At 41.5% G+C, this 21,348-nt stretch overlaps 1 protein-coding gene across 1 annotated transcript in view; it reads left to right on the top strand.

Moving 5' to 3' along the window:
* The first annotated feature begins 3,034 nt into the window (after window positions 1-3,034).
* fam214a (family with sequence similarity 214 member A) overlaps window positions 3,035-21,348 on the top strand; it is a 31,904-nt gene continuing 13,590 nt past the window's right edge. Inside the window, exon 1 of the mRNA XM_034579754.1 lies at window positions 3,035-4,376. Coding sequence (XP_034435645.1) covers window positions 4,346-4,376 — 31 coding nt within the window. The 5' untranslated portion in view covers window positions 3,035-4,345. The remainder of the gene's footprint in view (window positions 4,377-21,348) is intronic.

Genomic DNA, 21,348 nt, shown 5'->3' with positions numbered 1-21,348 from the left:
CAGGTGCACTCATGTTTGTACAACATTTGTCTACTGCCCTGTCCTCTTCTTTTTTTAATTCTACTGCATGAATGGACAAAGGGATGGATGGATGGATGGATGGACAGATAGATAGATAGATAGATAGATAGATAGATAGATAGATAGATAGATAGATAGATAGATAGATAGATAGATAGATAGATAGATAGATAGATAGATAGATAGATAGATTTTTACGAGATACACTTTCGGTTTGCTGCATTATTTGTGTTCTGCCACTAGATGGTGCTATGACATGGGTCTTTCAAAACACAAGGATTCCTTTGTTTTGTACTTGGCAATATTTTTTCACATTAGATATACCAGGTTTCATGTCCGTATATCCTGATTACCCAGACGTTGTTGTTACTTATGACTAATTAAGTAATTTAAATAAGCATTACTAAATTATAAACCATTAACAAACTCATTAGTTAGAGATTAGTCCTCTTTTGCTGCCTTCAATGACAATCAATTGAATGGAAGATTTTTAAATGACTTCTATCGAAACTGGTAATGTTTTTTGGTCAGAATGTTTGTGACCTTTAAAAATATATGAAGTAAATAAAGATAAAGACAAATGAAGATACATTTCGAATTGATTTTAGTTTTTTCTCCATCCCAACTGTGTCTACACATTTTCCAGGTTATTGCTGCAAATAACTGGGCTAGAGAGACAATCTGAAGTTTGTAAATGACTTCCATCATGAAGAAGTCACAAATCAGTCAGAAAAATACATCATGCATAATTCAAAGATATATTTTCTGACATATCTCTGCACCCTTTGGGACTGGATAAACGACCTACAGTTCATATAGATGGAAAAAATATTCGGGATCATATGGTTGGATTGACGCCTTCCTGACATCACGATGAAGTCAGAAAATGACGTAATATAGTAATGATGCCATCAGGAATCCTCTTTAGTGGACATTTATTTCCCATGCATCTCCTTTTACTCTTTTGAGCAGCTTAATCAATCCCTGCTGTATTGTAAAGAGGATATCCTGGGCTTTCCAGTGGAGTGTTGTGCAATAGGCTGAGAGGCTGAGAACTCAGTCTTTCCGTCCAATTGGCCGGCAGAGGAGCAAACACATTTTATTGAAAGTGGAGAGGAAATTCAAATGTAGGCTATTGTTTTTTTTTACTATGATAATTATAAATCCTTTTGTTTATTTAAATGTGAGAGATATATTGAGGTTCTAAAAGTAGTTAAATAATGTATTTTAAGCTAATAATTTGTGAATGTCAATTATAGTGCAGACTAAGACCATCTAAATGTATTTAATGACTCTACATTGTTGTAGGAGACAGAACTGAAGCAGAGAGGATTCTTTATTTGAACTTTACAACTATACACATTAATAACAGCAGTTTACACTGCAGGAGTGATATTTGCACATTATTAGCAAGAGTGGCAGAGAACATTTTGCACATATTTATGAACTTTTTATTGAACATTTATATATATATAAAATATCTACACAACCGGTTAAAACTGCAGTACCCTGTACACTGCTGCTTTCAAAATAAAGCCTTTATTATGTGGTTTGCTATAAGCTGGTTTTGTGATGTGCAGGTCCTCAGACTGGCTGATGAGGCTTCATCTATCTTATCACAGAGTATTTGAATCACAGCATTAAACAGCTGTTGGTTTTGAGATTAACTTTGTAAACTTTGCTCTCTTGCCAAACAAAGGCCCACAATCGCCTGGTAGATGTTTGTATTCTGATGGACTTTATGACTCTAGATTCTCTGTCACTTGTTTCTGGTATAAGAGGCAAAGGATAACCGGATTTACAATTCAATAGGGTTTTGAATATGGACTATATAAATAGTCTTCAATAACTAAATAATGTCAAGAATGTTATTCTACATTTGAGTTTTTTTACGTCGGCAATTCAAAACACAACAATAATAGTGATAATGATTTTAAATCAAACTCAAGCACACTGTGAATAATCTATCTGTGTGCAGCGAACAATAGTAACGCACAAAGTGCAGCTGTCGGACAGATTTGTGAAGCAGATTCTCGTGTCCTCATTTTGGCCTTTGCCTTTGTTCCAAGAGGTTTCAGCAGAGAAGAGATTAAAACAAAGAGTGCTCCCTCTGTCCCTTTTTATTTGTACCAAAATGACAATGGACCGCCACCTGCAGTTATGAGAGCATGTGAGCAGAAACACTATTAGATATATAGCTGCGCTATGTCATTTCTGCAGCATTTATTTGTAATGTTGAATGGAAATCTTCAATGATTGGCCAACGGTGTGTGTGAAGGTTCATGGATATTTAGGATTTGTGTTCATAATTTAATGTTTTACCACATCTTACAGTTTGTGCAGCATCGCCTTGGGTTGGTTTATGAATTCCTTACTCTTTATTCTTTATCTTCATCATTATTATTATTATTTTGTTGTTGTTCTTGTTTAGGTTGTTGTTGATCAGGTTTTTGTTTTTGATTAAACGTTTGGTGTTAATCATGAGGAGCCCTAGCTTTGAACAGTTCAGGTTTCACTGCAGAAAATTGTCTATGCTGTTGTATTTTCCTGCCATGACAAGTTTTAATTAATAAACCATTGAACCATAGGATTGTTTTTTTTACATATAGCCCACAGCTTCTTTTTCTCTTACAATACTCAATAAGCACAGTATGAACGACATGCTGAATTACTGAAGCTGCCTTTTGTTTAATACGGGGGGGAAAAGTAGTTGGTATTCTCTAAATAAGATGAGCAAAAAGTTTATCTAAATAAAAAATTAAATAAAGCCATAGTCAGTACTTGGTGCATTGGCCAGAAAGTTAAGTGTGGCTTCATAAATCTCGGGGCCACTCGGGGCTTTGTGCTGTAAAGTAGAGCAGCGCTGACACGCGCACACGCACACGCACGAGCTTTGGCTTCAAACGGGCCAGAACAAAATGTTCACCGCGGAAAAGAACGAATGCTCACGTTCGCACGTGAGCTTGCACCGAACTCCACTGACCAATGAGGGTCGCTCGTCTCTTTTGTTTGTCCCGGTTCGCAGCTCGGGACCCGCAGCTCCGCCGCCAGGCACCGGGACGGAGGACAGCGGGAGCCGCTTCGGGAGGAAGGAGACGTTTGGATCCTAACACCTGTGTTGTCATCTGACCACGATCCGATCGGAACTTTTCCCCGGTACCGCTTGTGAGTTGGCGGTTGCTATGGCTGCGAGTTCATGCGAGGCTGGCAGAGAGGGAAGTGACGAGCGCGACTGTTGTTGGGACACGTGACTGGAGCTGCACTGATCTGTTTTGACAAGCAGCGGGGAGGGAAGAGAGCAGGGAGGCAGACCGTGAGCAGCATCGCGGCCAGGAGCACCCGCTGCTGCGTCTCATCCGCATTTCGTCCCCTGATATGCCCCCGAACCACTCGGTCCTGTTTGTCGTTAGCGCTCGGCTAGCCTGTCAGCGGCTCGCGAACTTTTTGTGGGCCAGCACTCGCGGAGAACGTCGCAGCCGTGGGTCGGAGGCGTTGACTCGGGCTTGTTTGTTTGAAAAAGTTTTAATGAAGACCACAAAGGAAGTCAGCACAGGTGGCGTCTCGGGGGTTTGAGTAGATGGCGACCGCTGGGGCGCCGTGTGCGGGTTGGACACGGAGAGCAACCGCCTGATATCGTCGGTTAACGTGAGGAGAATGATACAAGACGTCAAGTCGTAGCAGAAAATCCCGAGACCGTGCGTCGGTGTGTGTCTGGCTGCGGCTGTGGCTACCTACCTGCCTGCCTGTCTGCCTGCGCAACTCCACGGGGGTTGGGGGATGTTTGCCGAGGTCGTCGTCACCCGCAGACGCGTTAACCGCTCGGCGACGACACGGTTAGTTGGTTGAGTTGTTGCTACCGCGCTACCAGAATTAGCAGGCAGCCGGAGAGTGTTGTTGGCCGGAGAGGAGACACAGAAATGCATCGCGACGTTAACTGTGGTGTAGGTGCTGTGGTCTGACACTGAGAGTAGCCAGCTCGCTAATCACATTACTACTAGTCGGATTGGTGACTAGCTCCAGGAAGCCGACTGTCCACCCCGGTACCTGACCGTGGCTGTGCCTGGGACCAGCTGTCTGTTTGTTAGTCAGTTGGACAATACAGTGCGAGTCGATGGGAGCGTACAGTAGCATGCTAACAAAGCAATGCTTTGTTGTTGGATAGGGGGCCGCTGGCACCAGCACGCAGGCTTCACAGCTGATATTATTGCTTAGCCACTACACGGTCACAGAGGAGGAGGGGTGGGGGGGTGTTCGGGGGTCCAGGCACCGCTGTGTTGCTGTCAAAGCTGTGTCATAGAAAACCTGAGGAGACCCTGCAGGACTGATGACACTGGACAACATGAAGACCGAGAGAGGTACGTAGAATCCCACATTTATATATTTATTATATATACATTCATCTGTGAAGGGGAATGGATGGTGAGTGTGTGTGTGTGTATGGCACAAGCTGCATTTCCAGCTTTGCTTGACTGATCTGTACCCATGTTTCTGAGAGCAGAATCAGGCCAGGGGAATTATGTAACAGCTGGTCAGCCTGGTCACTGGTTATGTGAATTAACAGAGCCTGACCCGGGTAAATGAGGACGTGCATGCACAACACACATTTTCTGCTCTAGTCTGGGATGTAACCACCAATGTCAGCTGCTTTCTCTCCTAACCTGCAAGATCCTCCTCATGCCAAACACTGTTCCGTTTTCCAGTCGCTCTTGTTATGACAGGGCTGCTGCAAAATGTTCCTGACACCCAGCCCGTTGTGGAAGTAAGGCTCCTGCCGTATGCTCTGCAACCTGTTTACATGTCACTGTATCTGCAGCTAGGGGTGAAACGGGGACAGAGGGGACACCCTTGTTTGTCTCAACGTGATTATGCTAATTCTACTATTGCATTAATTCATTAAGGCTATCTCGATACCTTAATCTCCGCCCTGACAGGGCAGTCCTGACGTTGATTTTGTATAAGCTCCTTTATCGTATAAACTTAATGATTGGTTGTGCCTGGTTGTTTGTGGTCTGGGGTCAACGGGGACTTGATTCGACAACACAATAGAGCCAAATGTGGAGGTGGTGAAGGGCCGCTGTTCTCAGTCATGATGAGATTAGCCACAGTCAATCAGTGATCTAGTTTGTTTGTTTGTAGGTTATGAAACTGCAGTCAGGCTTCTGAGTGGTCAGAGCGAGATCTTCTTTAGAACACAACATGCTGGTAATGGGACTCCACAACACAAAGTAAACATATGCCCTATATGGGCCTAGACTTTTAACCCTCTCCTTGCCTTGTAGTTAGGATCCTTTTATATAGAAACACTCACTCCAGTCATCTGTGATTTGACTAAAAGGGCACACTGACAGACACTGTACAATGTTAGCCTAATAATGCTCTGCAGCAACACTGGTGTTATGTGCTGGGGTGCAGACTTTCAAATTGCAGGATTGTATTATTTTATTTATTTACAAAATACCGTTTGTATGTTCTCCTGCCTTGTATGAGCCAGAAGCTGAAGCACTGTGGACCCGAGGCACATTGCTACAGTTTATCTGCTCTATGCCCTTCATGGATTGTCACCATGTCAGGTTGGCGAGCTCACTGTCATGTTCTAATTATGGATGCTTGTACTAGCTAAAGCTGCAACACAGCAGTAGCTCCCTGTTTGACTGGCAGATGCCGTGGTGTTATTGTTATCCGGGAACATACTGTACCATTCCTGTGATGGTGCTACCAGATTGCGTATATGCCAGATACCTTGCTCTCCTCTCCCTGTTCTCAGAGAATGAGGCTGCAGCACTGAGAGGAGTTGTTTACTTTGTAGCCTGGACCATACCACGGTTGACACATGGGTCAGTTTCACTGCTCTGATGCTGGGCTGAGCGTTCCTAGGAGAGCCTAGCTGTGTTGTGTTTGAGAGGGTGAGCTGAACAAGTCCAGACATGTCCATCTTACACAAATCTCACCGGCTGCAACCTCCTGATCAGGTGGGTGCTAAAAGTCAAGCCACAGATCTTTTGGTTGATGAGGTGATGGAATTAGGCTGTAGCCTGCCATACCTTGGCCATTGCTCCACCTTGTTGGGAACACTGGGAACTCCTGATGCTGAAATCCAACATTTTGGATCAGTGTCTCTTCTGATATTGAACTTTGTCAACAGATCACACATATGAATGATGTGTCCCAATCCTTGTTAAGTGTTGTTTCTGAGGGAATTTTCTTGAAAGTCTGCATCCAGGCCTGAAACAAGGATCCTTTCTTTGTTACTTTGTTTACATTTTAACCAGATGTGTTTTGGTTTCACATTTCATTTTAGGAAGACCACTAAAGACTTTTGTATGACATATGTACGTCCTGTCATCATCCTTTTTGTGGGCTGTGTCTACCTACCTAGACATTGATTGGTTTATAAACAGGCGTGCTTCTGACATCAGCATGTTGTCAATAGGCTATTGTATGAACTGGTACTCTTTCTGAATTACTACCAACAGAATGAACGTCCTCCTCATTCAAGTATCATATCATCAAACGTAAAGACTACAAGCCATCATGAGAGCTGCTTCTTTTTTTTCGTATTTTGTTTAATGCTGTCTCAACTTCCTGCAATTGGTCCGAACTATCCAAAATATTTAAACAATGGTTCAGTTTGATGTGGACAGATATCACCTCTTTTTGTTTATAAAAATGTTGGCCCATTGTTACAGACCATGTTCCAAGGCACAATTCACACCTGTTATTTTGGTTAGGACTAAGCTGAAAGTCAGTAGGTCAGGAAGGTCCAGACAAGGCAGGTGTGAAAGTGCCATTAGTCACTGCTGTAAAAACACAAAAAGGAAAAATAACTTGTGTTTGTCGGAAAGTCTTCTCAACACCAATTACCAAGAGGTGAAATCTTGCTTACAGCCTTGATTCCTTCCACTTTGAAGAATGATCCATATTGGTCTGATACAATGATAGATACATGCATTTAAAAACAAATAATAAAGCTGTTGTCAGCTGGGATGCCTCTTATCAGCTAATAGAATTGGTATCCAGAAAAAAAAGCAGATTTTTCCTTGAGGTTCGTGCAGCATCTCTTTGTCATTTTGTGTGAACCGCGCTTTTGTCATCAAGGTAAAAGAGGATCACTTGTGTTATGCTCAGGAACCTAACCAGAGTCATCTGACCCCCTTTCTGTGAGATGAGTTGTGCATGAGTCAGGATTGTGTGTTTGCGCAGGGTATGTGCATGCGGGTGTGAGGAGAGAGTGAGTGTGGCAGAGAGTATGCAACAGATTGCTGTTGGCCTTAATAAGCGCTGTACCGTTGCACCATGTGGATCAACTGACAGCTTTTACAGGTCCCATAAAGAGTAGCTATAGAAAACATGGGACCTGTTTATTCCACTGGCACAGAAAATGTCTCATTGTATCGCCAGTCTAACCATTTAAACCATAGTGTGGTTGAGTTCAGTTTTATTTGCGTCCTTGAAGACATCAATTTGTTACAGTCTCTGCACGTAGAAGCAAAAAAGTTTTGTTCAAAACCAGACTGGAATTGTTTACACCATAAAGATAGCTGTGTTTTACTTAACTCTGGTCCTCATCACAAACAGATCAGTGAATAAATAAGACTTGACATTAGATGATCATATGAGGTCATACGATAAAATGTGTGAGCAGAGATCAAAGAGTGGTGACTTAGTGTTTCCTACTTAATGCCCTCAAGCGCAACACTCATTTTCTTCTGCTTACAGGCAAGAGTTTAAACAATACACACAGAGGTGATCTCAGAGCTCGTCATGTTGGAAAGACTCAGTCAGCTGGCAAGCCTCAGCACTGTGCTCTAGCTCTCTGTCATGTTATTTGGTCTGTTCGTATGGCAGCACTTCCTGTCCGGAGCCATTAGTCCTCGGGGGAGGAGTTGAATACACACACACAACTTACTCCACCGCTTGCCTTCTGCCGTGCGCTCAGTCAGATTACAGCTGCCCTGAGAAGTTCCAGACACATGCCAGCGGATCAGAGTGTACACTCTCACTGACGAGAGACCCAGATAACGCAGAGCGACACACACTGTTGTCCCCGCACAACACCTGTCCAGCCCTGTGTTGTTCTCTGCCTCCTCCTTGGCAGTGATTTACCCCATGCTGCAGCAGAAGGTCGCCACAACAGGTGCTCTCTTGTGTTTTACTCCCCTCACACAGTTGGAATCCATCTGTGTTGTTTGTGGGGTTTTTTATTGACATATTTTGTTACAGAGTCTCTGACTTGTGCTGTTTGGAAGTACTGTCTACTGTCTTTACTCACATGTCATGTTATTATTTGTATCAGAATTGTAAATGTACAGTTTGTATTCATGCCCAGTGAATTTACATTTATTTAGAGGCCTAATAATTAGTTTTTCTTACATACATTTGCTGACCCAGCGCCATTCAACTTAGATATTGGACATTTTACAGCGAGATTCAGAGCTGCCTTTTGTAATGAATACCAATAGCAGGTAGGCATTCAGCTGTGAGTTACTATCCTGGCCCCTGGTTTAATCAGCCTAAATCAATGCTGTTGTGACAGGTTGGACTGTAAGTAGCCTAGCTTTGTCTTGCGTCTGCATGGGATTGGGCGCCCAGTGCTCCCAGTCCGCTAATACTCTTACAAAATGCTGGAACATTTCACACATGAGCTCTTCATCTGTGTGTGTGTGTGTGTGTGTGTGTGTGTGTGTGTGTGTGTGTGTGTGTGTGTGTGTGTGTGTGTGTGTGTGTGTGTGTGTGTGTGTGTGTGTGTGTGTGTGTGTGTGTGTGTGTGTGTGTGTGAGAGATGCAGGTTTAATGCTTTGGGTCACTTAGGCCATCGTGACCTGTGTCCACACACAAGGACATAAAACGGAGTGTACATATTTAGTACGACTACTCGTGTTAACAAGCTGTACAGACACACAGAAATACACCGGCCAGACTTAGTGCTGGACTGGCTGAACCAGCCTGGGTCGTATTTCTGCTGCCAGGGTGCCACTGAGCCAGTGATGTCATCGCTCGTGTGTTCGTCACATCCTCCCGCCCCTGTGGCTCCACACAGCCAACCAGCAGCCAGCTCTGCAGGAACAGGAAGAGCCATCTGGATCTGGTGGTTTTTCTTGATGGGGGTGGTGTTGTGGTGTGGATTATAACTACGTCTCCTTTTCCTGTGTGTAACAGTTTGTGTGTCTTGTGTATTAAGTTTGTCTTCTGTTGTACTTTTGCCTTTCTTCTTTAAGACGCCCATAAGGTGCCTTGATGATCTGGCAAAAATAAGGGTCTTGAAAGTTTTTAACTGTGCCATGTTTTTTCTTTTTTTAAATAAATCAGCGGCCACCTTTTTATATAAACTTTTATATTAATGCTTAAAGGGATAGTTAACTGAAAAATGAAAATGAACTCATTAGCTACTCGCCACTATGCAGATGGAGGGGTTGTTGAAGTGTTCGAGTCCACAAAACACTTTTGGAGTTTCAGCAGTAAACAGCATTCAGCCAAATCCAATGCAATTTAAGTAAATGGTGACCACTTCTTCATACGTAAAAAAAAACATAAAACACCTCCATACTGCTCCTGTGGTATCATCCAAGTGTCCAAGACACTGAGCAGGGTTAGTATATAAACATGCTTTTATATCATCAAAGTGGCTGAATAACTTAAATACAGCAATTTTATCTCCATGACCAATTAATTCCTAGTGACCTTTATAGTGCGCCCATCCTTTCACTTTATTATTAATCATTGATGTGACATAACTAGATCTGTGCTGAGCTGCAAGTTCGGTGCAACCCACAGGCCTTACTCAGAAACCACACAATAACCAAAAACACGAGCGCTAACGCCTGGCACGAATGTTTTGAGTACTTCTTTGTCATCCTTCCACCATGACTGTTATTTTTGGAACAGACAAACCCAAAATGACAGCTTTGTGTTAATCTCAGCAGTGTTTAGAAAGGACTGTGTCAAGGGATGTTTGATTATTGTAATTCTGCATGCTCTGTAAGCGGGGGAAAACCATGTACAGGCAATTTTGTCTCTCTCTGACCTTGTAGTGAATCAACTTTTCCCACTCTCACTCTGCTGGTCTGCTTTTCCCTATCCCTTTTTTCTCCTCCACTCTTTTTTTTCTCTCCTCCTCTCGTCTGAGTCACATCACATAGACTTCAGCTACTGTAACACCTCAGCACTTAACACCCCCACCACCAGTCTCTGCTGCTCATCCAGACAAAAAGCATATTGACAGAAATAGAGCTTGGTGGACTTACTGTCTAAAACACCAGAATGAAATGGTTAATTGTAAGGCCTGACATATTTATCAGTTTATTGATTACCCAATAAATACATTGTGTTAATATGTTCCCGTTGGCATTCATCTCCCACATAATAATTTGAATAAAGGTCCGAAAACATAATGTCGAACATGCGTTGCATTTCAACAATGTTTATTATTAATTTTCACATTGACCTGGAGGGTACTCTAATAATAAAAGAAATGCTCTTTTCTCGTTATAAGTAAAATAAAAACTAAACAAAGAGCTTTTGAAAAAGGCATCTTCAAATAAAGTGCTTCATTTTAGAAGGGGAAAAAAAGATGTGGTTTGAGTTTCCCCTTTTCTTCTTTTTTCTGAAATTCATTTCACATATGAACAATCTCAACAAACATTAACAACTAAACAGCTTTAAAACTTGTTCTCTTTGTTCCCCACTTTCTCTTGTTTAGTGAGAGAAGTAAACTCTTCCTGGAAAAGAAAATTGCAGTTTTATCCAGGTGAAACTAATACACTTTAAAGACATGTAATTGGTACATGGATATATTTGCATACTTGCCGATGCCCGACCTGGCATTTTTGGCAGCATCGGAGGCATTCCAATGCTGTATTGGAACACCTCTAGTGTTTTCAGTCATCTATCTTAAAAAATAGGTATGCCTCCATTTTGGTGTGGATTTTGAGTTCAAAATTATTTTCCTTTTTAAAATCTTTTAAAAGATTTGATACAGTTTAATGAGATTTCCCAGAAAGTTGTTGTAAATGAGTATAAAAAAATTCTGTTTATGCAGACATAATATGAAGATATAATTACAAACCCTCGTCAGTGCTATTACAGCAGTTCCCTTTTTAAAATTAGGAAATAAAAATCTTGGATTTTGTCAGATGCCCCTGATTTATTCCATTTGTGTCATGTTAATATTGACTGTCATGTACATTGACTCTGACGAGGGTGGAATCCGTGTCCGGTTTAAAGGTCTGCCACCAGACACCACACGTATTTGGTTGCAAAGAGCGTTACGTAAGTAGCACTTTAATCTGGTTCATGTACCGGACACCTCTCGTCTGTTCCTGTGTCCCCGTGCTGACAGTGTGCTATTCTGGTCCAGGATCAAAACGCCATTTAAAATGAAAAAATGTGTCCATGACTCTGTGGATTCCCTCAGTGAGTTATCACTAATCAAAATTAATTTGGAGAAATCCAGTGTAGATTCTTGGAGGATAATTGATCTGTCTCCAATGTGACCTATTCTGTTAGAGTAATTGAATCATGGCTACACAGTACACAAAGGCACACACTACCAGTATCTGTTAACAGAGCACCTCAGGGGCTTGTTGTGGAGGTGTTAAGCACATTGTTTATTCACAACAGGATGAGGTAAAGTTAATTTGAGAGTCATCACCACTATCCTCTTTGTTTTTTCCATTTTCTCATCTTGTCTCTTTCAGGCCAACAGCCGGCCTCAATCAAGAGTGAGCGATTCCACTGTCACCCTTAGTGTTGCTTCATCCTCACACCAAAGCAGCTGACAGTCAGTCTGTTCTGGTTAACTGGGTTACTGTTCCTTTTTTTTTTTAAAGGTTTTTAGAGGGTGGATTATTTGGTTAATATTGAATCTGAGGTCAAGTGAGTCCCGACAAAACAAGGTTTAAAATATATAACAGTGAAAAGCAGAGAAGTTGGAGATGTTTGTTGAACGTTTGTGGCAGTGCAGCTTTAACAAGAATAGCTGGGGGGGTTTCAGCCATGTCAAGACTATGGCCTTCTGCTTCCTTGTCCTGAGTGGTTTATTCCAGTCACCAACCACCTGGATCTGCCTGTGCCACAACTGACACAGTTTTCACTTGGCCCTTTAAGATCGACGCGGCTCAGATTACTGAGTTCAGACTCTCCTTTCTTGACATTGGCATCGGCAGCACAGGAGAGGTCACAGGCCTGTGTGTTAATGTTGGACTGGGTGGCTCTGGTTACAGTATGAGGCTGGTTTGTCCTACTGCCCTAGTGTCCTGTACCCTCTAGTAGTCCGCTTGCTGAAATTTAAACTGCTATAGGAATGATTTAGTGACAGATACTGCCAGTGAAGGAGACAGGGATTTGTTAAGGAGATGACATGTACAGGTTTTTACAAAGTATTTTGGAGCACCAAATTATCATGTTTAACATTTTCATTCCCATAAAGAAATCTTGATTTTACTTTTGCCCTCGTTCTATTGAAGCTGATATTTGGATGTGTGTTTAGAAGCTTGTATCTCAAGTGTAATGGTGAAGCTAGATGAAGTGGGACTGCATGATTGTTGGCTTTACTGTGGAAACCTAAGGCCCTATTCAGACCTGGTGTCAGTGATCCGATTACAAATGAACAGCTGACACAAGTACACATGTGAATGCAACCAAGATGCATTGAGGACACATTTGAGAACTGATCGCTCAGACCACATTCAGAGGTGGTCTGGGATGCATGTTACCCATCAATAAGGTATTTCTTATTCCGATTCTAATGGGACCACTTTCTTTCAACTGTGTGAATGCAAATGGGTCAGTCAGTGTCAAGTCATCAAATGTTTGGGTCGCACCACAACAGATCTTCATGGAATTTGGCATGCTAATTTTGTCAAATGAAATTAAGGGAGATATGGGCGAACAAATATTTCAACTTTAGCACTTTCAAACAATACAGAGACCATATCTTCGTGACCTATATTAAGGCCATCCTGGGTCACAGTGAAGGAGCGCCTACTCAGCTGATGTCCCCTGAACCGCTGCAGTTTCACAATGATTCCAAAATGTTTTTGCACTTCTCAGTGTTTCCCATTCATTAATTTAGTATTCGTGGCCACCACCACAATATTAACTTTAATTGCATCATATTGATTTTCTGTTTTGTTTTCCTTTTTTTAAATGAGTAAAACTTTAAGTAGAACTGCACACAGCTCATTGATTTGCTCAGCCTCTGCTTGCCTCTTCTATCCTCACACTGACACACACACTCAAATGCACTGACAACGGACCAATCTATATCATCAGCATGGCTAAAAACAACATAATTGTTGCATATAGAGCAGGGAAGTGAGATCTGGTCACAAGTGGTCACAGGAGATACACATGGAGACTGTTTCTAATACCAGATGTTAACAGACGAACTTAACACTGTCCACTTGTGATCGGCTCACTCATCACAGATGTTAATACCAGGTCTGAACAGGGCCTAATTCCCACCTTGCCAACCTGTATCCACTCTGCTGCCACGTTACGTAACAGGTGTTAGTCAGACAATGACTTTGTAAAGGACCACTCTTGCCTGAATAACAGGGGCTTAAAGGGGCCCCCTCTACAATATGTGAAAGTAAGGTCAAACAAGGCATTGTGGATGGGAGGCACGGTAAACCCCAGGTTATTGTGTCCCAAGACATTTTTTCTGGCACTTCAGGAAAGATGAGAGGGAGATCAGGAGATACTTGTGAAAAATTGTTATGAACAAAGTAAATGTCACAAGCACATAATATGCACTTCAGTCCCCTACATGTGTGCCCTTTCTTCTTACTTTACAGGGCATAATATTTTATCTTCTGCACTAGGCTTGACATTTACTCAGCCCTTTGTATTAATATCTGAAAGCTGCCCAGTGGAACCAGCCTTCTACTTACAGCCACTGAGCAACTCATCTAAATAATGGGGGTTTAAGTGCTGTTCTCAAGGACTTATGTTGCTATGGCTGTTGAAGATGAAGGGAGCGTGAAACCTCATGCCTCACCTACAATGTCGCAGCAGTTTTTGGATTTGAATTTACACCTGGCAGAGAGAATGCAGATTTCTGGTTAATTTAAGGTGAGCTAATCACTGAAATCTCATGGCACAGTGAGAGTATACAATGAAATCCCACAGACTCCTGGCACTCCATCCCCGGTTACCTAACCATGATAGGCTACCGTTGTTACCGGAGCTTTCATCATTCACTCTGACCTAATACTGTACGAAAGAATGAACAGCACAAGTGATTTTAGGGGGATTTGTGTACATGAACTCAACAAAAGTTCACTGCGGAGAGTGTGGATTTAAACCGGATGAGTTACTAATGCTACATTTTACACAAGAACAAGAAGATCAGCAAAGGCAGACACTCTTATTTTAATCCTAGATCCAGCCGAACGAGAACAGCTTTTTTTATGTGCTTTATTAACATTGGCAGGAGTCACAGGGATCTGGCACAACTTCAATTCCAAGCAAGATGTATGGAATAGGGAGACAGACATGATGACTAGGTGAGGCACGTTTTAATTAGTAGACATGATGCATCATGAGCCTTACTGTTCCCACATCAGCTGAGATGAGTTTTATGAACTAAGCTCTTATGCCTCACGATGAAGGTTTTTTTCCACTGGGTTAGAGCTTGTTTAACATGTGACTTCACAAGTATGCAAGTAGCTCAGCTTCTAAACAATAGCTCTGTTTAAGGCTCACAATAATGGGTGTGAAAGAGAGGGCAAAGTGGTTTGTCAGTCTGGGCCGATGCTGTGTGTGTATTTGTGCGTGTGTGTGTTTGTTGTCTGGCTGTGGGAGAGTAATGGCAGCTGAGATCACAAAACAGAAGAAGGGTTCTCCTCAGCTGGAACTGTATTAACACTCCTCAGCCAATCAGGGCCTGTTGCTATGTGTGCTGAGAATCTGCCCCTTTGTGTTGTAGAGTTGGAGGAAGAGGGACATACTCACACATGTCATAGATCCCAAGCCCATTCATTATAACCCACTTCTCAGTTAAGGTAAAAGTTTTGAGAAAGACAATCTCAGACAAACAAACTAAACCCACACATGAGTGTGAATGCCCATAGTCAACTTAATAGTTGACTTTGCCCAGTCTGTTAACAGTAGTTTAAAACAAATGTGATTTGTTTTTACTTAAGCACATATAATTGAACCTGGATCAGCTTTTTCTCATCAGTGATCTTTACCGTTACTTATGGTAATTTGGCACAACCAGGGCAGTTACTTGGCAGACCCTGCCTCAACTTCCTTGTAATACACAAGGCCGACAAAAACAGGAAAGGTGAGCTGGCAGTGACATGTGATTCATGTTATAAAACACTGGAAACACAACTGATCCTGTTATCTCTAACAAAGCTTAGTAGCAGCACTCTGTGTCTTTGTTGTGTGACGAGACATTCAGACACACTCAGGACAACACACATGCTCTAACACAAAGGAATCAGAGGCTGTATCTACACAGTGTACATAAACATAGACATAGAACAGGAACATTAATTGTCTATAAACCCTTGGATGTCAAACTGTAGCTCATTGTCACAAAGACTCATATTGGTTCATCCCATTACTACACACAGACCGACACTGCTCAATCACTCTGATGGGAATGTTTAACACTATGTCTATGATGCCTTAGCAATAGTTGTCATGTAATTTACTATTGTCCACTGGTCCCAGGTCAGTCAGCCAGGAGAGAAATGACTTTAGGCATACATACTTTTTTTCCACAAGGTAGCACCGTGTTTCACATTGAGGCTTTAAAAAGGAACCCTGCTACAAAGTTTAGGTAATTATGTGTTAAATCGGATTGCAGATTTGTGTTTTAAGAGGAAATTTTGTTAGCCAAGTTAAGAGAATTAAACACACGCGCTGTTGTGTTGTATAAGTGGATGTTTTAGACAACTTGTTTGTTTTTATTATATCAGAATCTCTGCAGTATTAATAGTTTACTATTTCAGGGTTTGTCAGTCAGCTTTGTGATGATTGTTACATGTTGGTACAGTGTACAGGAGTGGATGCATTTTCTTCAGATGGTCACAGAAACTTTGATTTTTATTTTGAAAGAATCTAGGATATCTTTAACTATTTAATGTAACCAAACTCCAAATGTATCTGCTGTATTTTAACATAATGTATTTGTCCAAATATATCGGCATTTTACCATTTGCATGTTGTCTACAAAGGAAGTTGAATATGGTCCAACAACACAATGGATACCACAAGATGTCTCTGTGGTCTATTTGTCACAAATTGTGACAGATGGATTTTTTTCTGCCTTTTAAGCACCATTATGAGGAACAAAAGCAAGCATAAGCCATAAGATATCTGATTCCAATTTAGTGTGTGATGATTCAAAAACACAATGTGGATGGTGGTACACTGGCTCTGTGAGACAACCACAATGAGCAATGTCCAGATTTACTTGGACTCATTTCTTTATGGATGTCACTTGAGAACTTTATATTTTGTACAGGAAATCTGAACAATATTTAGAAATATAATTAGATTTTATTTAAGGTATAATACATTTTTGGTAACTAACTTCCTTTCAGCAACATTGCGAACGTTGCATAGGTCCTGAATAGCTGATGACATTGTGGCAATCGATTTCTTCAGTGTTGTTGTTCATTATTGTTTTTTACTGGGAGCCGAATTATCCGCTGAGGTCTCCACTGATTCCTCATGTCTGATGACAAAAGTCTTTAATCCGGTTAAAGGTTATAGCTTTGAGATGACATTCAATGGTAAGAAAGTGTTTTCATGTTCAGCAGATGGCCAGCGCTTATGGAAAACTGCAGTTTATACTTTCTTGCTGCCCAGCTGATCTAGTTGGTCAGACTGGAGAACTGCCCATGGAACAGAAAATAAATTCAGTTCCTTGAGCTGCGGCCCCTTCAAATCTGCCACCTGCATTGTTATCAGTGCCTTTCATCTGTCATTGTCTTGGTTGGTATAGCCACATAGTGGACATCTGGCAACCTTCAAAAGCCCTCCCAGTGATTAGGGGATCCCCTTTGTAGATTTCCAATAATCTGTGTCGGTGCTATACCTTAGGAAAGGTTAGCTTAGCCTTCTAGCTTCGGTGTGTAGAAATAAATGGAATAGGAATTTAAACGATTTTACGTTTTGTCTGCTGGAACTTGTCTCATAATTTTGCAGTTATTTCAATTATTCTATCGGGTATAATTTCAGACAGTCACTGCAGTTGCTGCAGGCTGACACCATCACCAAGTCATCAAACACTAGATTATGGGAATTAACACTTTGAAATCAGAGAGCGAGAGAGAACAACAGAACCTGAGAGCTACCAACTTGTTTCTATATTTATCTCACTGGGGGCTGCAGTGAGGAGGAGATTCAACATGGAAGAACTGTCAGTGTAATAATCTCCCATTCTGCCTCTGTATATATTATAGAAATGCAACTACGTGCATGTACATATGTACAGTTCTTGATAAATGACAATCCATTAACCTCACAGAACTGAGTGTGCAGTTTTGTCTGTATAATAAAAATATTGTCTCTAATAGTTATTTAATGTTGGACAAATGGACAAGAAGCACTATCTTATATGCTGCACCAGCATTGCTTTAATCGCATTCTGTGGTGACGTTTGCTTATGTAGCTTCGTTGTTTTTGTCTAATGTGACCTTCTTTTCAGGACGAGCACAATAGAAGTGGTGTTAAATTTAGATTTGTTTCATTTCATCTCCCTACCTACCTCCCTACCTATTTTCACAGTTAAAATGGTGTGATGCAGTCTTAAAGAAATACTGTATTACACTGATCCCTGGTAATGCATATGTGCCCCAACTGCATGGAGGAATGATAATGCTCTTGCATGGAGGTATGAATTAAATGATAATAGGGTTGTCACATGGCCCAAATGTGTATTGGAACTATATTTATTCTTTGGCCCATCCACATTTTCATGTCCACACATGATTCAAGGTCATGTCATCACAACATCGTCACCAGCCTTCTTTGTAACTATAATTCCATGCATTTAACAGTCTCACTCAGAGTAGTGACAAAAGGTGTTAGTGCAGACAGAAGCTTTTACTTTGAGTTGTTTCCCATCAACGTCATCCAGCGCAGTACGTGATCAGAATGAGGAATTTCCAGCGGGGAACATTGAACCTTCACTGTTTTTGTTCCATTCAGAAGGAGCTTGATATCATTATGTGTTAAGCTGGCACACCTCAGCGAGCTCAGCAGACTGCTGCCACTACTGCACAGAGGCTGCCTGGAAATGCCGTTAACACACTGGCGCTCCCAGCAGGCTGGTTATCTAGAGTCTGCAGGTCTGAGAGAAATTAAATCATATTAACTTGAGACCTGAAAGAGCATTTCAAGTCTCAGAAATCTGAAATATTCTCTTGTGTCCTTGCAGTGTTGATGTTCTTTAAGAAATTGGTGCAGTTACACTGACCTTTGTTCTTTTATTTATTTTTTATTTGTCTGGAGAAAATTGACTTGCCCCCACAGGAGCAGTCTGGGCTTTAGTGTCGTGCTCAGGAGAACCTCAACAAGGAGCTGTGGACGGTGGATTTATTCATTTAGTTTCATAACCAGCCTGGGCTTTAAAACTGGAACAAAGCAGTCACATAAGCTTTATAGCATTCTTTAAAATGTTTATCTTTTTTCATAATCTCAGTTCATTTGAATGCTGTATTAGAGTTAACACATTAGTCATTTTATACAACAGATCAGTGGAATTCAAATTTCCTTGCATATTCGATATGTCTCTGTAAACTCGTTGTCTTCATTCTTCTATATCTACCTCTCTGTGTCTTCCTGTCTTCTCTGTTTACTCACTTGATTTGTAGCTTGTTTTTTAAAAATGCGAATCTATTTGCACCCAGGTGTCTAACCAACAATGCTGTTTTCTCCTGGGGTAAATGACAAATGTCTCAATTTAGACATTGTGAAAGTATCTGTTTTAACCCAAATCATGATCTGTAACTACAAATAATAAGTCAACTAAGCCTTAAGTCAGTATTAGTCTTTACCCCGAAGACTCCCTGGTCTTCAGGGTAAAAGACATGCATTTGACCCATGCTTTCACCACAATCTCTTCCCTATGCTGACTTTGTCACTCTCTGCTAGTAAGTCAATCAATCAATCAAATTTTATTTGTATAGCCCATATTCACAAATCACAATTTGTCTCATAGGGCTTTAACAAGGTGCGACATCCTTTAGCCCTTTAACAAGAGTAAGGAAAAACAAAATAAGAAACATTTTAACAGGGGAAATAGAATGTAGAAACCTCCAGTGGTGCTTGATACACAGCTGATGGTGGTAGATGTATGAAACGCCACTCAACCTATGGCACGTCTTCATTGCAGCAATTTGCACCAACCTGTACGCAGGGTTTTAGTGAAAACATACCATGAAGGAGAAAAACAAGATGCTTAAGGAGCCATTGGTTGATCCATTGACATGTTAATAGCTGAATAGCTGCAATGTAACGTTTTTCACCTGAGATTTTCTCAGAATCGCGAAAAGTATGTGTTGTGCCAAGATAAGCCTCATAGCCAAGTTCAGTATTTGTTCAGTATTGTCATTTAACAATTCAAAGTTGGCTTTATACGTTCTAAAATACTGTGTAAAATATCTGTCAACCACAATCCGATTCACTAGTGGTGAAAAGCCTTGAAGTGACAAAGTTAAAATTTGTCAGTTTTGATCACAGGCACTGCAACAGCTTACCATTTAATGTTCTCCTTGTGGGCATGTGGTGACATGCAGAAAGCTTTATTTTTATCAACAACTCAGCTAATGCCAATTTCACCTAATTCACTTTATTCACAACGTTTCAAACATTTGCATGAAATTCACTTGACATGCAGTTAACTGGAGATGGATACACTTAGAATTTCACTTCCTTTTTGGTATTTTTTAACATACTTTATGTGATTCCTGTCTGTTCTTTAGACTACTCAGCTGTTTCTTCCAATATCTGCCTAGACCTTCTGTTTCTCTCCCTCTGAAGTCTCATCCCTCCCCGGCTGCCACCCTGCAGTATTATTTCAGATTCTCTGCGAGTGGGTAACACTCCAGACATTGATAAGTGGTAGCCCAGCTTTCGATGAGCTCATCAGTGCGGTGTCCCTACTGAGACGTTGATACATGAAGGTTTTTATTTCTTCGGTTATCTGCCCCTGTTATTTGTTTTTTTCCGTCCAGTTCACAACACAGATGCATCAGTGATGAGGAAAGACTGTCAGGGCCCTCGCTTCATTTGAATGAAACTTTTGTCATAAACAAATGAAACACAGAGAGTGCAGCAATGGCTGAGCAGAGGAGGATGTGAGTGGTCTTTGCCATATGGGTACTTACACAGCATTCAAATTAGCTGTGGGTGTAAAGTTCGTGTGTGAGCAGCTTTTGCTGTAGAGGGACAGCCCCACAGTGATTGTGTGACCACAGTTCACAGATTAATGGTTCAGTTTATATCAACGTGTGCGTGTCACTCACTTTGTCTTTCTCTCTCCTTCTGTCTAACACTACTGCATATAAAATGAAAATATTGATCCCAGCTACAACACACACGACATACTCACCAACCACACAAACCACCCTCCTCTCTGACAGGTCTTAGGTAATGATGAATCACACTAGTGTCTAACACCATGTTGGCTGTCAAGGCGCCTGACCCCTCACCGTTGTCCTGGAGGCCTTTTTCCAGCCCACATGACTTTATACTGATCTGTTGGCCCGAGGACATGGAGACAGCTGAGAGGTGCATGTGCGTGCACATGCAGGCCAAACCAGCCGATCTGTAGGCGGGACTCCAGCTGCACTCAGTGGCAAGCGGTCACAGGTTGTCTAATAATAAGACGCCTGAATCTAAATCCAACCTGTTACATAATTCACATCACGCATTATCAGGAGATAGAGGAGAGGTCACATGCACACGGAAAAAGAGAAAGTTCACTGTTCTGTTATGTGTCATGTATTTTTGTTTGGGACCGAAAACCTGATTACGCTTTCCTGATCGATATGTTTGCATTTCTCAATCTGTGTGAGTAGTTGCTATGGTACGACTCTAAATGAATGCAAGGGGACCAGGGGAGAAAGAGTAAACAAAGTACAAATTTGAATTGATGAGAGACAGATTTCCCATTTTAAAGAGGTGGAGGGGCAGGAAAGATGATGTTGTGGGAAGAGGAGGAGGAGGAGAAAGTATTGAATCCTGCTTGTAATGACTGGTAAACAATGTAGATATTAACTGTTTGTACCAAAGGCAGGATTACAGAGAGATGTAATGTGTATCCAATGACTTAATCCTCCTGCATCAGGCTAAAACATTGACTCG

The sequence above is a fragment of the Hippoglossus hippoglossus genome, chromosome 3 (assembly GCF_009819705.1).
Source record: "Hippoglossus hippoglossus isolate fHipHip1 chromosome 3, fHipHip1.pri, whole genome shotgun sequence".
In the NCBI taxonomy this organism is placed as follows: Eukaryota; Metazoa; Chordata; class Actinopteri; order Pleuronectiformes; family Pleuronectidae; genus Hippoglossus; species Hippoglossus hippoglossus.
The sequence above is the reverse complement of the archived record's forward strand: the minus strand, read 5'-3'. Positions and strand labels throughout refer to the sequence as shown.